Source organism: Grus americana, chromosome 1, assembly GCF_028858705.1.
Source record: "Grus americana isolate bGruAme1 chromosome 1, bGruAme1.mat, whole genome shotgun sequence".
NCBI lineage: Eukaryota > Metazoa > Chordata > Aves > Gruiformes > Gruidae > Grus > Grus americana.
In genome coordinates, this window is record NC_072852.1 from 195,915,903 (window position 1) to 195,929,973 (window position 14,071).

Genomic DNA, 14,071 nt, shown 5'->3' on the forward strand with positions numbered 1-14,071 from the left:
CTCTCTGTGTGGCTGCTTCCCATTGCTGGAGAATGGCTCTAGTTAGACAATTAACTGGGGAGGAAGAGTATGGCTTGAGAATCTTCTGAATGGGACAAAATTAAGACAATTTTAGCAAAGTGGGTATTAAGCCTCAGGAAGCAACTTGCATTTATGAAACATTTTTGTAGGACTTGCATGTGTGCTAAATTTCTCATGCAATCTGTGAAGTAAGCTAGTAATATTTATACTTGCAGGCATAAAATAATGTGTTTCAGTGCCCAATGTCAAATAATAAATTTAAGAATAGATTTCAGGAGTGCTAACCTTGAATTATCTTTCTGTACGTTCAGCCTATGCTCTTTCTTTAGTGTTTCATGCAGAAGAGTCCTGGTTTTAGTTTTCTTCCTGGATAAAGGCGAGAGAAATAAAAAAAGATGTTTTTATTACAGTGTAACTGTGAAAATTCCCTTGCTTCTTTTCAGATTGGGAGGAAGAACAAGTCAGCAGTCCAAATATCTTGCGGCTTATTTATCAAGGGAGGTTTCTTCATGGCAATGTGACATTAGGAGGTATGAAAATAATTTTCATTATGCATATTACAGCCAGACAAAGGGGATATTTATTTACAGTGCAGTAAATTCTACTTTACTGTTCAAGATCACAGTATGGCTTGCCATATACTATTTTTCCTCTGCACAGAGAGACATTTTTATCTTATTGTGTATTTTTCCATCTTGTTACTAGTTGTTAAACTTCAGGAGGTATCATCTTCTAAGTCAAGTCTCCTCTTGCATAAAGAAACAGTAATGCTGCTTTCATGTGTTGTCTTTCTAAATGGAATATTTTTTTCCACCTCTCTTACACTGCCCTTGCAGGGTAAGCTACTTCATAAATGTCTGAAGTATTTTAAAATGTTTGATAAACTTTATGCTAATTGGTTAAACAATACTTTAAATCTCAGTGCAATGAAGGAAGACATCCTATGAATGAGAATGAGGGGAAGCATTCTTGCTGTCCAGTGCTCTCCCAGGGATACAATTGCATAGTTATGCGAAAACAAAAGTAAATGGCTTCACTTCATACTCTTAAGGAAATGCAATTCAACTGTGCCCCCTTGTGGCAAGTTTTTTCCCCACAATTAGATATTTTGATGGGTATCTTTGATAGAGGTATGGCACAAATCTGTAACAATAATCTTTCCTTTTGTAGGTAAAAGTTGCCAGTATGAATATCAACTATATCAACAACTAAACAAAATGAGACTCTCTTCTCTGTGCCAGTTTAAAAATAAATTAATATTTCTATTTTCTCTATATGTTCAGATTGTTCACACATATGGTACTTGAGTGCAATACAGAGAGGAGAATATAATACAAAATCACCAATGAAATATTTCTGAAGTTAAGGTGAACCTGAAAATAGTATTTCTGGACTGCTTATGGTGATCCTTCCATGAAGAATTGACTGGGATGATACAGCCATTGATTCACTTTCTACCATTACTGATGTTGGCTAGTGATGTACTTTTAGAATAGATTTACTCTCCGTATAAATCAATTTTTAATGCTGCTATATATACAAAGATGATCATTGTCAATTCATCTAGAAGAAGTCTGAAATTTTTATTCACTTTTTAATTTGTATGCTTACCAGGTGCCAATGAATGCAGGTAGTAGCAGTTGGAGTAGGGTTGAAAGACAAATGTTAAGTTTTGGATTATCTCTGCAATTAGAGATGCTAGTCTTACCCTACATTTTCCAGCCAAGGATAGCTAAATGGGATTTTCTTTGCCGTTCATCTCTAGGTGTTGCTTTTGACCACCGTTGCTTGTTCCCTTTAGTGACATTTGTCTAAATCTGAAACAACTTTGAATATTTGTTTAATATATTTAATATATTGTTTTACGAGTTAAGCTGAAAAAGAATAGCTGAATGCTGTTGACTCTTGCATTAACTTAGGTCTGTGGATTTTGAACTCTTACTTCGGTTCAGGGCACTTCATTCTTAATCATTCATGCGTTGCAATTTAATCATCATGATTTTACCCTAAGGATCTTACATGTATATTAGTGTTTTTCAAAGATCTTTTTGTTGCTGTATTGTTTTAAGAAAAAGAACCCCTAAAACATTGGCTTACTTCAGTACTAATGAAGTTATCTGGAGTAAGATTATACAGTTGAAAGGGGAACAGCAATTCACGAAACAGCCTGAAAAGACTGTTACTTCAGTTTGTGGTGTTCATTAGATGTAACCCTAAGCGAACTAGTTATCTTTAAGGGGGAGGAATTTCTTGCTAAATACAATATGTTATTTCTTATGCTGTTACAATACAGTTCCATTAAGCTTTTCTATCTGCAGCTCTTTATAACTGAGTTATAGCACTTAGTGTTTTATTTGTTTTAGGTGATTAGGAAGTATTGACTGGAATTTGGACCTACTATGTACTGAAAGTCACTTTATCAACTGGTGAAACAAAAGTTTCCAAGGAAACAGTTTGGTGTTTTTCTCTTTTAACAGAAGTCCATTTCTGTTCCCATTTAAAAATGACATCGTAATGTTCTTGTTGTAACCTCATATGTCTACATAGTGTCTTACAAATATGAGACTCCTATAAACTAAGAAGCCTCAGAAAATGACAAGTTGATAGGAGAAACTGGCTTTTGAGTGAAAAATTTTATTTTAAAGAAGCCATCTCTTTTGCCAGCTTCTCTGAATGGGCTGTCACTACAAGAACAGTAGAGCTAATGGCATTGGAAGTGGTAAAGAAAAATAGACCCTTCTGTAAAGCTTGCCATGCCACTCTGCCTGTGGTGCTTGAGCCACGCTGTATTGTTGTGTCCTGCCTGCGTGAATGGTTGGGGAGTTAGCTGGCAAGGCAGACTCTGTTGTTCAGATTCCAACAGGAAATTTCATCCTTTAGCTAAATATTTGGTCTGCAGTTTGCATTTGAAATAATATTAATTAGGGAAGTAATACATCATTGACAGTTCTCAGTTTCTTGTTAGATAATGGTAATCAGGAACGTTTTACTTCCTTATTTATTGGGGAGGGGGGAAGGGAAGCCAACCCATCCAAAAAGAGGGGTGAAAAGTAAATTCTGACAATAGAAAATCTGGAACAAAAGTGGAATTAAACAGATAGGAAAGGAATTAAATACAAGTTTAGTTAAAGTGGGATAAAGGGGTGAAAGAACAAAGAAAAGAGCAAGAAAGGATTTATTGAGCATAGGTTAGGGTGCTCAGATTCTGTCATGGTGCTCCAAGCAATAAGCTGGAAATTGCTAATAAGAACTAGTGTGAGCTATGCAAACTACTTGCTGAAATTACTTAATTGAAATATTAGTGTAATTTTACTTGATTACTGTAAATAATCAGTCTCTGCAGGTCACTAATCAGGTCTCCTTGAGTGTCTTGGTATTATGAAAGATGTCCCTGATGTGATTAGTTTATAGCATTTTGCACTTTCTGTAATGGCTTCTTAAGAGTTTGTAATGAAGACAGTCCTTTTCCATTGAGTTTAATAGACTGTTAATATGCTCTTTGCAGAGTTTTCAGTCGTATCAAGGAATGAAGTACCCAAAATACTTCATCCTATCTATCAATAGCTTCTAGTTGCAGGCACAGGCACTGCTTCAAGTAAACTAAGCAACTTTCAGATATGACTTACTATAGAGATGGCTTTTCCCCAAGTACAGCTACTTCAAAGCAGCTTGTGGATCTGTGTATCCCTCTGTATGCTTACACCTGTGTTTTAATCATAACTTGCATTTTTTCAAACAAATAAATAAGCAATGAACATGATTTAATAGCAGTGTTGTAGCCAGGCTTTTATTCAATGCATGTAGTAGCCATATACTAGGTTTATTTATTCATTTTTTATTAATTTTGAATCTATGCTGTAGCGATTAAAATAGAGACATTTTTCTCTTCAGTTACCTTCAGGTTTATTAGACATTCCTTATTCTTTTATTCACTTAATTTACCTTGGTGCACTGTATGTGAAAATAGTAAAGTGAATTTGAGGGCACAAATTCTACTCAAGTTAGAATGATTTCCGTATTTAAGGTTAAATTTTTGTTACATTTATCAGTAACTTTTTTCCCCTCTATAAGGCGAGGTGAGGACAAAACTTAGAGCATCTTTAAATTACATTTCTCAGAAAAATGATGAAGAAGGAGGCTTAATCTTAGGATTTGGAGAGAGGAAACAAAACTAAAGTTATGTAAAGTACTTGTAAGAATAACTCCCCCCCGCAATAAGTGGAAGAAGTCAAAGTTCAGAATATTGAATCTGGCAATGAGACTCTGCTAAATATAATGAGCAACAGAGAATCCTTTCATTTCAAGGAGACTAGAAGTTTTGATAAGTATTATAGTACAATGCTAAAACCATAAACATAGCATTGTGTTGGTATACTTAAATCAGAATGTGAACATTGTCATTTTAGTTTCAGCAACGAGCAGAATGAACTGTGGAAAGCTCCAATTTTGTTATTTTGTGTTACTAAAGCTCACAAAAGCAGCATTGTGAGAGCTACCTTATCGGATTTAAAATGTTATAAATTTGATACTTTTTGCATGCACCTGATGTTACAGATTCACATTAAAAGGCAAGATGCAGGCATTTTGTATTTCAGAAAATCTGTATCAGGGATTAAAGTATGTTTTAGGAAAATCTGTTTTGCAGTAGTAGCTCTGTTCTGATGTCTCCGGAGTAACAATTTAGTGGTTGAATTGGCCACTTTTTGCATCCTTCTCGTTAAAGAGCACTTAGCACCTGAGTCTTGGCATGAATACCCACTTCTGCTTTTACTCAAAAGAGGAAGGCTTAAGTTTCCTAACAGGAATGTCATGTCTCTACGAACACAATGTTTTAAGTGATTATTATCAGGTCTTGAGATGCTGATATACAAACTTTAGCCTGAAATGCCTTTATATATCTATTTAGTAAGCAGTTCAAACCTAACAGTATGAACTTATAAACAGGTGCTAATCCAATTATAGTTAGTTTCAACTGGGTGTTTTGAAGAAAGAGGACTGCTGTAATGTATTAATAAATCTCCCTTTCTCCTTTTGCAGCATTAAAACTTCCTTTTGGCAAAACAACAGTGATGCATTTGGTGGCTAGAGAGACATTGCCAGAGCCAAACTCTCAAGGTACGCTGTGCACTAGAGGTATTTCTTACTCAAGTACATGGCAAAGCAGTCAGATCTCTTAGTTTTTGAGTATTTAATAGTAGAGAAAAGCCAAGGCCTTGTGGTCTTCTGCAAAACAAGTAATGGAATGCTTTAGTCCATGTTGTTTATAGAAAACTAATAAATTAACTTTCTGGTTTAGCATTTTTATAGAATGCAGAATTTTACCCAACTTTAAAAGCTTTAGTTTTTATTGTTAAAAACTACTCCTGATTTATTTTTCAGCAATGTATGCATGTGTATAATAATAATAAAAACTTTTTTTTTACTAAAAATAATAAAAAGCATACTTATGTCAAGCATACTCACACATAAAACAACCTAATTGCTTTAGAAATGGTGTGTAAGCAAAACTTTCTTCTTGCTCTACAGGTCAAAGGAACCGTGAAAAAACTGGAGAAAGCAATTGCTGTGTAATCCTGTAAACCCTGTTAGCTTTACCTGCTAAGTGTGATGTAATATAGTCTTTGTCTTTCATGCTGCTGGAATAGAAGAGGCCCTACCTTGCTTCAAACACCTGTAGGAAGAGCCTGTCTGTAAATCCATGGAACTGAAATATTACATGAACACTGTCTCATTAGTCTTTTCTTTTTTTTTTGTAAGAGAAAGATCTATGAACACTTTCATTTTAATTTTTTTAAATTCCTGCTTTTTGTTTGTTGAATAATCTTACAGTACATCAGTTCTTGAAAGAATTAAATCTCCAGAAAAGTTAATGTGTTCTTTTCCATAGCAGGAACCATTTTGCTACCACAAAAATCTCCATTAACCGGATTTAACCAGTCAAGCTTTCTAGATGCAATTTGCACTAAATATGGTTGACAGTATATTTCTCATCAACAATCTCTAACAATATTTGAGATACCTAGTAGTAACCTACAATGTATAATGCAACACTGGAAAATAATATATCTATAATTAAAACAAATCTCACTTATGGCCAAATCAAAGTAAAAACTGTTAAGTCAATTCTACCTAAGTCAGCCTTGGTGGCCGAACTGGCACAGAATACTAACTAAACCAAGTCTAACTATGTATATTTTCACTGCAACAAACAAAAAAAAAACTATGTGCCTGTAATTTAAAAGCACTCTGTAGAGGGCTGATGAAACTGATTTTTTTCGTTACTGCATGCACTCTGATCTCGTACGTTAGTTGAGTGCTTATTCAGACAGCACAAACAAGTGCAGAGAGTGCATTTCCTAGCCTTAATATGGGAGGGGTAATTCCCTGTAGTTCATAGGCTTTTATTATTGTGCATAAATGTTAGAAAACATCATTTACTAATCAATTTTATGTATTTGAATATTGGCAATTGGTGTTTTTCAGTCATTTTCTCATCTGTACTTTAGTGTCCAGTGTCATGCTTACTCATTAGAGACTTCAAAAGAATTATTAAAGTTTAAAAAGCAAAAAGAAAAACCTCTGCCATAGTACTAGTTTTGTTTCTTTACATAATCTGCATTTGGTATTAGTGCTTGCAATTGTATTAAAATCAGAAGCCGATTTTTGAAGGCATACATAATTAAAAAGGATGCCATTCTTTTTTTTCATATCAATAATTTAAACATTGATATGCTGAAGAAATTTGCACAGCACTAAAGCATGAGCTAGTTTCATCTAAACCTGTAAAAAATAAAAATAAATAAAAATAAAAAATATAAAAGATTTTATATTTTTTCACTGGGGAGGAATTCTTCCTGGGTGAAATTACAAATACATGTAGAATATATTTAATAAAAATCTTATAAAATACATAACTATAGAAGTTAAATATAGATTGGCGTGTAGTATAATAGAACAATATTCCATATAAATAGCTTTAGCCTTTAAAAATATGAGTCACAGGTTGACATTGTGTTCTGTACTTAAGTGTCCACAACTCTTACAGATGTTCTGTGTAATCGTTTTTTCGAATGATTGGCATCATTCAAATGTAATCAGGTTATTTTATTCATTGTTACTGCTTTGATGAAATGCTTTATATGCAGTAGATTTACAAAAATATTGTTCATACTGATCAGAATTAAATTTGTATAGAGCAGAGTTTTAAAACAAATTGTAAATAGCACTAAACATTTTCTTTCTGCAACCTGTACTGATAGACTCTTCTGTAAACTAAATAAAAGAATATTGTAGTGCATTTTGGTGGTGTTTTAGGGGTTGTAATTGGGTCTGTAACTACTTTTAATAATACTTCTTAATATGGAAACTGAGTAAGGATTCCATTTTATTTATTAAAAAAGAAGAGGGGCAAAACCTGCTGAAAACTGCTAATGGGATTTACCACTTCAGTTTTATTCTTCTTTCATGTCAAAAGAAGCAACTTAGAGGTTTTTTCTGTTGGAGAAGAACACAAGCATGGACAGCTGCAGTTGCAAATGTACAGCCATGTCACACCCTGGTGTACCTCACAGGAGTTATGTGCTCATACTGTTAAAGTTTTTCTAGTCTTCACTTACAACAAAGAGGTTACACAGTCCTCTTAGGGTGTTGGGAACTCAGGTGACTATTATTATGTGCTCGTTGCCTAAATGAATCTTGGGAGGGAGATTTCCTTGTACTCTGCAGTGTAGTTTCTAAATAAGTAACTATAGGGACATAAACCTTACTTTAAAAAAAAAAAAGAAGTTTGATCAACATCAGCTTGAGAAAGCTACGTGAAAGAACCATGTTATCGTTTTTAACTATAAAATTAAACTTCCCTTTTCCAAAATGCTGACCACCAAAGTAACACAGGCTTGGATGGGAAATGGCTGTGACAATACAAGAAAAAGAAACATGCTGAGGCAAGACACGTTTTGTTCGTTAAAGCTTTCAGATGCATTGATTTTGGAAAATGAATGTTTCAAATATATACTTGGTTTGAAAAAGTAGCTAAATACTTAATACAGTATAAATATATGGAAATCCAGTAGCTTCCAGTTAAAATATTTGGCAAGCTTGAGTAGCAAAGTATGTGGAGTTCCCTTTTGTTGAGATGAATAAGATGCATATATGCGCATGTCCAAACAAATCCTTAAATGTTGCTTGGCATTTCAAGTGTGAGCTTGCCAAAATACCTCCTGCAGAAAGTGGGTAGAACCATTGCCTTAATTTTCCTGCAAATTGTCAGAGTTCTGCCCATTGCAGAGCATTTCTGTTGTGGTGTGAGGCTGGTGGAAAACTGGGGGGGAGGAGGGGGCGGGGGAGGCGGAATTGCTAAAAGATTTGTGGTTTTTTTCTTTGGATGCTTTGTACTGTGGATCGTATGTTTGCCAAAACAAAAGCAGTAGCTCTTAATCCCTGATTCCTCAGCCTTGCTAAAGTTCACGCATCTGCTTCTCTTCTACATCGATTGGAGTCAAGAGGATACATAAAGATTAAAGCTTAAGTCTTTGCAGGGTCAGGCTGTTGGTCTGATAATACCTTGAAGAGTTTGATGTTTAATTTTCACTGTTAGATAGAAATTATATTTTCCCTGTGGATGAGTTAATAGTTGTCATGAAGGAAGGGACAGAGAGGATCAATCGGAGCCCTTCATATTCTGAAATACCATGAAGGAACCACATCTGTCTCCCATCCCATTGTGTGTGTTATCAATCATAAATTAATACTCAAACCTGAGGAATAATGTCTGATAGCAGTTAAAGTACTCTAACTTCTGTTTTCTTAAATGATAGCAAACATATTACTGTTGAAACAGTCTTGGGGATTAGGTTAGCTGCTGGAGGAAGAAAAGTATGGCCACTGCGATGTTAAAGGCTTTGCTAACGTGCTGCATCAATGTTAATGCAGTGGTTGATCTCTGCAGTCTGCTTGCCTTAGTGCGCTGCACTTACAATGGCGGAACAGTGATTTAATTTAGGAGAGAAATACATGGTGCTCCAAAAAATCTTCCTTCCTCTCTTATAGGTAAGAAGGAAGGGAGCTGTTTCTGGGCTGGCCAAAAGTTGGGATTTTCTGCTGCTGCTGCTGCTGCTCATTGGGGAAGTAAAGCTTGTGCATTTTGTGGTTCTGTGTGTGCTCCGATAAGATTTGTTATACAAATCTTACGTCAAGAAGCAAATAGGAAAATGGATATGCTTCTCCAGCTAAAACTCACTAACTTTGTGCTAATTAAATGGGTAAGCTTGAGCAGATTTGGGTTTGTATGTGCTCTCTGAATTGACCATTAACAGCAGTTGCAGCATTGAAAGCAATGGGACTTCTGTGCTTAAATCAGGGGAAATGCCAAGATCTGATGAGATTCTTAAAGGAGAGTTCCTACCCTCTTTATTTCTTCTGAAGTCCTTAGATTCTTCCTAGATACTCTGTCTTGGCCAGAACTTGTCAGTATCAAGTTTATTTTCAGAGCACAGTAAAAGGCCTTTCTTGTTATTCAAGAGGCTGACAGTAATGATAATAAGTTGTTAAAAATACTTAGGAGGTAGTAGCATATTTGTCCTTCTATGCCACGTGTACATACCCTTGAAGAGGTTTACCATGTAATAGCTAATTTGCTTACCAATTTATTATACTAAATGTAAAACTACAAAAACCTCTTTATGCTCTGTGTTTTTCCAATAGTTATGATTGACTACTTCTATTTTTTTAAATTGATAAGGTTTGGGGTTTTTTATTTAATCTGGAAAAGGAATGAGCAGTGAAATAGAAAATGGTGAAGGTTATTAAAGTCAAGCTCACAAAAAATAAAGAAAATTTAGTTGTACCTTATCCGGCTCATGGAAGGGATCACAGCAACAAATGAAGTTCAATTTTGAATGTAAAGGATGGATGGCATAGTTAGAGAAGGCAATGTACTCGCACAACTCTGCCCTGTAAAATCACCTGGATCGGTCTGGGACTGAGTTCTGGGCATCGTGGGCAAACACTTTGTATTGCAAGTTCCTTCCAGTTTGGAAAATGATAACAAAAATAACGAGACAGCAGAAATATTATAGATTGAAGAGAATGAGGTTAAAATAGCTACATTTATGACTAACCCAGAGAAAATGGATGGAGAACTTCTATTTTTGTCCTGTAGTTTTATTGGCCCAGTTTTTACATTTGTCTTTAAAGCAGAGGTGACAAATTCAAATCCCATAGAAACGTTTTTCATGAAATCAATGGCAGTCACTTCCACCAGAAGTAATGGCAGGAGAAAAGCTGAGCAAGATTGAAAAGGAAAATAGATCATTGCATCAATGAAAATTGATGGAATTTCCAGAATTATCAGACTTTTTCTCAACAAGACAGTAATTTTTGTCCTTCAGACATTATCTTAACTTTTAATGAGGAGCCCAACTCTTCAGGAAAAAGTACGTCTGGCACGTTACCACCTCCAGTATGTACAAGCAACTGCCTGACACGAGCCCCAGCCTGTGTCGTGTATCGCGTACCCCGGTGAGATCTCATCAGTACAAACCTGCTGCTTCACGAGAAGAACCTTTGGTCAGAGTCAAGGTGATGCCCTTGCTTTCCTGGAGGAGGCGTGAGGGAGTAAGTTCCTGTTTAGCTGGTGGAGAATGTGAACTTGAACTGCGTGCGGTTCCGTAGGGCAGAAGCGAATGCCTCTTGAGCGGTGCAAGATGAAAGCACCCTGCTTTTATCAATTCAGGTAGTAAATGTTTTGACTCGTCTATCAGAAAATACTCTCCAGCTACAGGGGTTTTTTTATAGAGGCAGGGTAATGGGATGAAACAGGAGAATTTTCTCTTTCTACTGTCTTCTATCTATTCTTTGAACTACAGATCAGGAAGAAATAATGGGAGAAGTTTTAGGTGCCTTCTGTAGGATCAACCATTAAATGGCCGGTCAGAATTCACCTACCAGTAGCTATCCATGCCACAAAGAGCAGCTGCGGGGAAGAGGTGACTGCTGCCTGCGGTGTGGCAGCTCTAATTGCCAGGGTGATGTGGCCAAGGTTGTGAATGAGGGGCGGGAGGGGGTGATATTTGGTTGCTTCATGAAGCTTTCAGTTGTTGCCTGGCAAAAAAGGGGGTTGGGATCTTGTACCAGTCATTGGGGGGCAGAATAACAGAGTGGAACCACCTATAGAGGTTACTTTTAAAAAAAATTAAAAAAAAAAAAATCTGTGATACTGGATGATAGTGCACTTCCAGACCAAGACAGGGAAATACGTATTGGTGTCTGTTACAGGCATCTGTCTGTTACCTGTGCTGGCTAAATTAAAGAAAGATTGAGTTTCAGTTCTTTAATTTCTGCAACTTGCACGTGTCCGTAAATGAGGATCGTTAATCCCCGGTGCTGCCAAGGTTACAGCTCTGCCATGGCAGGCAGCGGAGCTGGCAGGGAGCTCACACCCCACAGCCTCGCCGAGTGAAAAGTCAGCACCACAACTGCGCACACCAGTGCGAGATGAAAGCACGTAGGTCTGAAGTGGGAGGAAACGTCAATGTGGCGAGTCAGCAAATGCCAGGGCGAGGGAACTGCCAAATCCACGCGACTGTACCAGCAGCTGAGTGTTCTGCCTTTCAGTGAAGTAAATTCTGTGGGTATTCTTCTGGAAAGCAAATATGCAAGAGTCTTCTCTTGCACCCTTGCCTTAGCTAAGTGATGTCAGCCAAATCATTTGGTTCCTGATTGCCAGCATCCCAGGGAAAGATCTCTCAACAGACAGACTCTATTTTTCTTGTCCCCTGAGCAATGATGGTCTGGCTTCATCTCCAAAGTCTTCAAGTTTCCCATTGTTCTGATTTTCCCCCAGCCTGGTGCTTCTGGCTGCAGACGGCAGTGCTCACCACTGGACACCTGCTCTACTGAGCTGAGTCCACGGCAAGGACTGGAAAAAGACATCGCCAACGTGGATGCAGTGTGCGTCTGCCGCAGTCCCTGCTGAGCTGCGGACAGGACTCCTCCAGGGCTCTGGTCGTTGAAGGTAGTCTGAGCTGCCTAGAGGAGAGGAACGTGCTTTGAGCTTCCAAGCCAAGGGCAGACCCACCATTCGTGACGCTGGCCAGGCCCCAGCTGTGTCTGCTTCTTTCAAGCTGGGCAAGACTGTTGCAGCAAAGAACCTCGCTGGCGATCAGACTGGTAAGAGCTTCTGTCCCTCCTGCAGCAGGGAGGCCGTAACCCCTGGGGTGCTTTGCCAGGTCTAGTCGTGAGAGCAGACGTGGGTCAGGAGGACCCTTAGCTCTGCCCTGCTGCTGAGGTGAGCACCACACTGGTGCAGGGCTGTCCCTGAGGGCATGGGAATGGGCAGGGGAAGAGAGTGTGGGGAGGTGGTTTGGGACCTGGCTGTGCTCTTCCCCTCGGCTGCTGGAGCTCCTTGTCACAGTGGGGCAGGGCTGGGAGCACCAGCCCCGGCTCCAGCACCCCAGGCTGCCCTGGAGAGACCTGCCTGGGGGCTGCTCAGCTGCCAGTGCAATTGTACCATCCCAAGGATCGCGATGATGAGAATGATATTCAGCTCGCTGTTGGGAGGCTGGCACGTAGCTGCGGGGCTGGGACGTCCTGAGCCAGCCCTGTCCTTGGAGAGCCGCTGGGGAAGTGCGGTCAGTGCAGATCACTTCTGCCAGCTTCCCGTGGCTGCACCACTGCTCCTCTCTGCCTCCAGCCCTGGTTTCAGAAGCTGACTTTCATTACTGCGGTGCTGCGTGGCTCAGCCTGTCTACCAAGGTGCAGCCTCGCTGCCTCCCCCCCTTATCCCCAAGACCAGCACTCAGGCCTGAGCTGGTACCTCCTCCGGGGAAAAATGCTCCCGTGAGCTCCCCGGAGGTGTGCTGCCACCAGCGGGGTGGTGGGACTTGGGCTTCCAGAAGGTCTTGTGGAGGACAAGGTCTGAGCCCGTGGCTTTTGTTTGCCTCATTGGCCCAGCAGCTGCTGCCAGCCAGCGAAAGCATCAGCCTCCCCTGGGCTTCGTCCAGGTGGGGACCAGAGGGGTGGTGGGGGTGACGTCTGCCTGCTGGTTAGAAGCTATGAGAAGGCTTTTGTTCATGCTAAATATCATGTGTGTGCTGCTGTGCCTGGCTGTTTTAATCAACTGAAAATTAATCGTTAAGCTCCAGAGACTGCGGCCAGGCACTGAGCAGCCTCTCGTTACCTCTGGAAATTAAGGCAGCTGGAAGGTGTGGTGACTTGCTGCCTGCGTACGTGCCAAACGCCCACCCTGCCTGTGAGGAGGGCTGTCTCATCAGCGGTGTACGGTTGTGCTCCCTGCACGTATGGGAGGATCCAGCTGCAGGCAGGCTTGCATGCACAAGTTCATGGGCTGCTTAAGAAAACATGGTCTTAAAGATGATGGGTCGGTGTAGTGGTATCTGAATCTTTAACTCCGCTTTGATTTAGCAAAGAACTTTCCTCCCATTTCCTGAAAAGGGAAGCTGGTGTGCAGAAGTTAATGCACTCCATTTTTTTCAGATATCAGTTCTGCTGGAAATAATTGCCTGGAGGGCAGGTGTAGGTATTCCCCGGTGCTCCAAGAGGGATGAGATGGCCAACAGAAAGCGAATGTGCATCCTCCTTAGGGTGAAATGTAGCTGCTTCCAGGGAAAACCTGAAGGGTTCATCTGATTCCCACAAGCTGATTCCAAAACCTGGAGAGCCACCTCTCCCTTCTCAGGTGGAAAAATGAAAAAAGGAGGCAAAAATAATTTTCATGTTGGTGGGTCACTGCAAACAGAAGAGCCTGGAGATAATAAGCTTCTGAGAGCACAACATAATTGGATCTAATACACAACTCACCTTGTCAGCTGCTGTTCGGTATTTAAATGTGAGTGGTTCAGTTCCTGCACCTCCAGGATGCTGCAGTCCTTAGTGCCTGGGCCATGTGTGGGAGAGAGAAGATGACCTTCTGTATAAAACATTAAGGGCACACAAACGTGGTGGACTATGAACACTCCCCAACTCATCAGACCTTTCCTTGAGGAAAGCCACTGGGATTTGTGAAATCACAGACTGCAGCTTATTATCTGCT

At 39.5% G+C, this 14,071-nt stretch overlaps 1 protein-coding gene across 1 annotated transcript in view; it reads left to right on the forward strand.

Annotated features, from left to right (window-relative positions):
- The window catches only part of UBL3 (ubiquitin like 3), a 61,230-nt gene extending 53,914 nt beyond the window's left edge, over positions 1–7,316 (forward strand). The window contains exons 3-5 of the mRNA XM_054804074.1: positions 465–551; positions 5,059–5,136; positions 5,548–7,316. Coding sequence (XP_054660049.1) covers positions 465–551; positions 5,059–5,136; positions 5,548–5,600 — 218 coding nt within the window. The 3' untranslated portion in view covers positions 5,601–7,316. The remainder of the gene's footprint in view (positions 1–464; positions 552–5,058; positions 5,137–5,547) is intronic.
- The last annotated feature ends 6,755 nt before the right edge of the window (positions 7,317–14,071 follow it).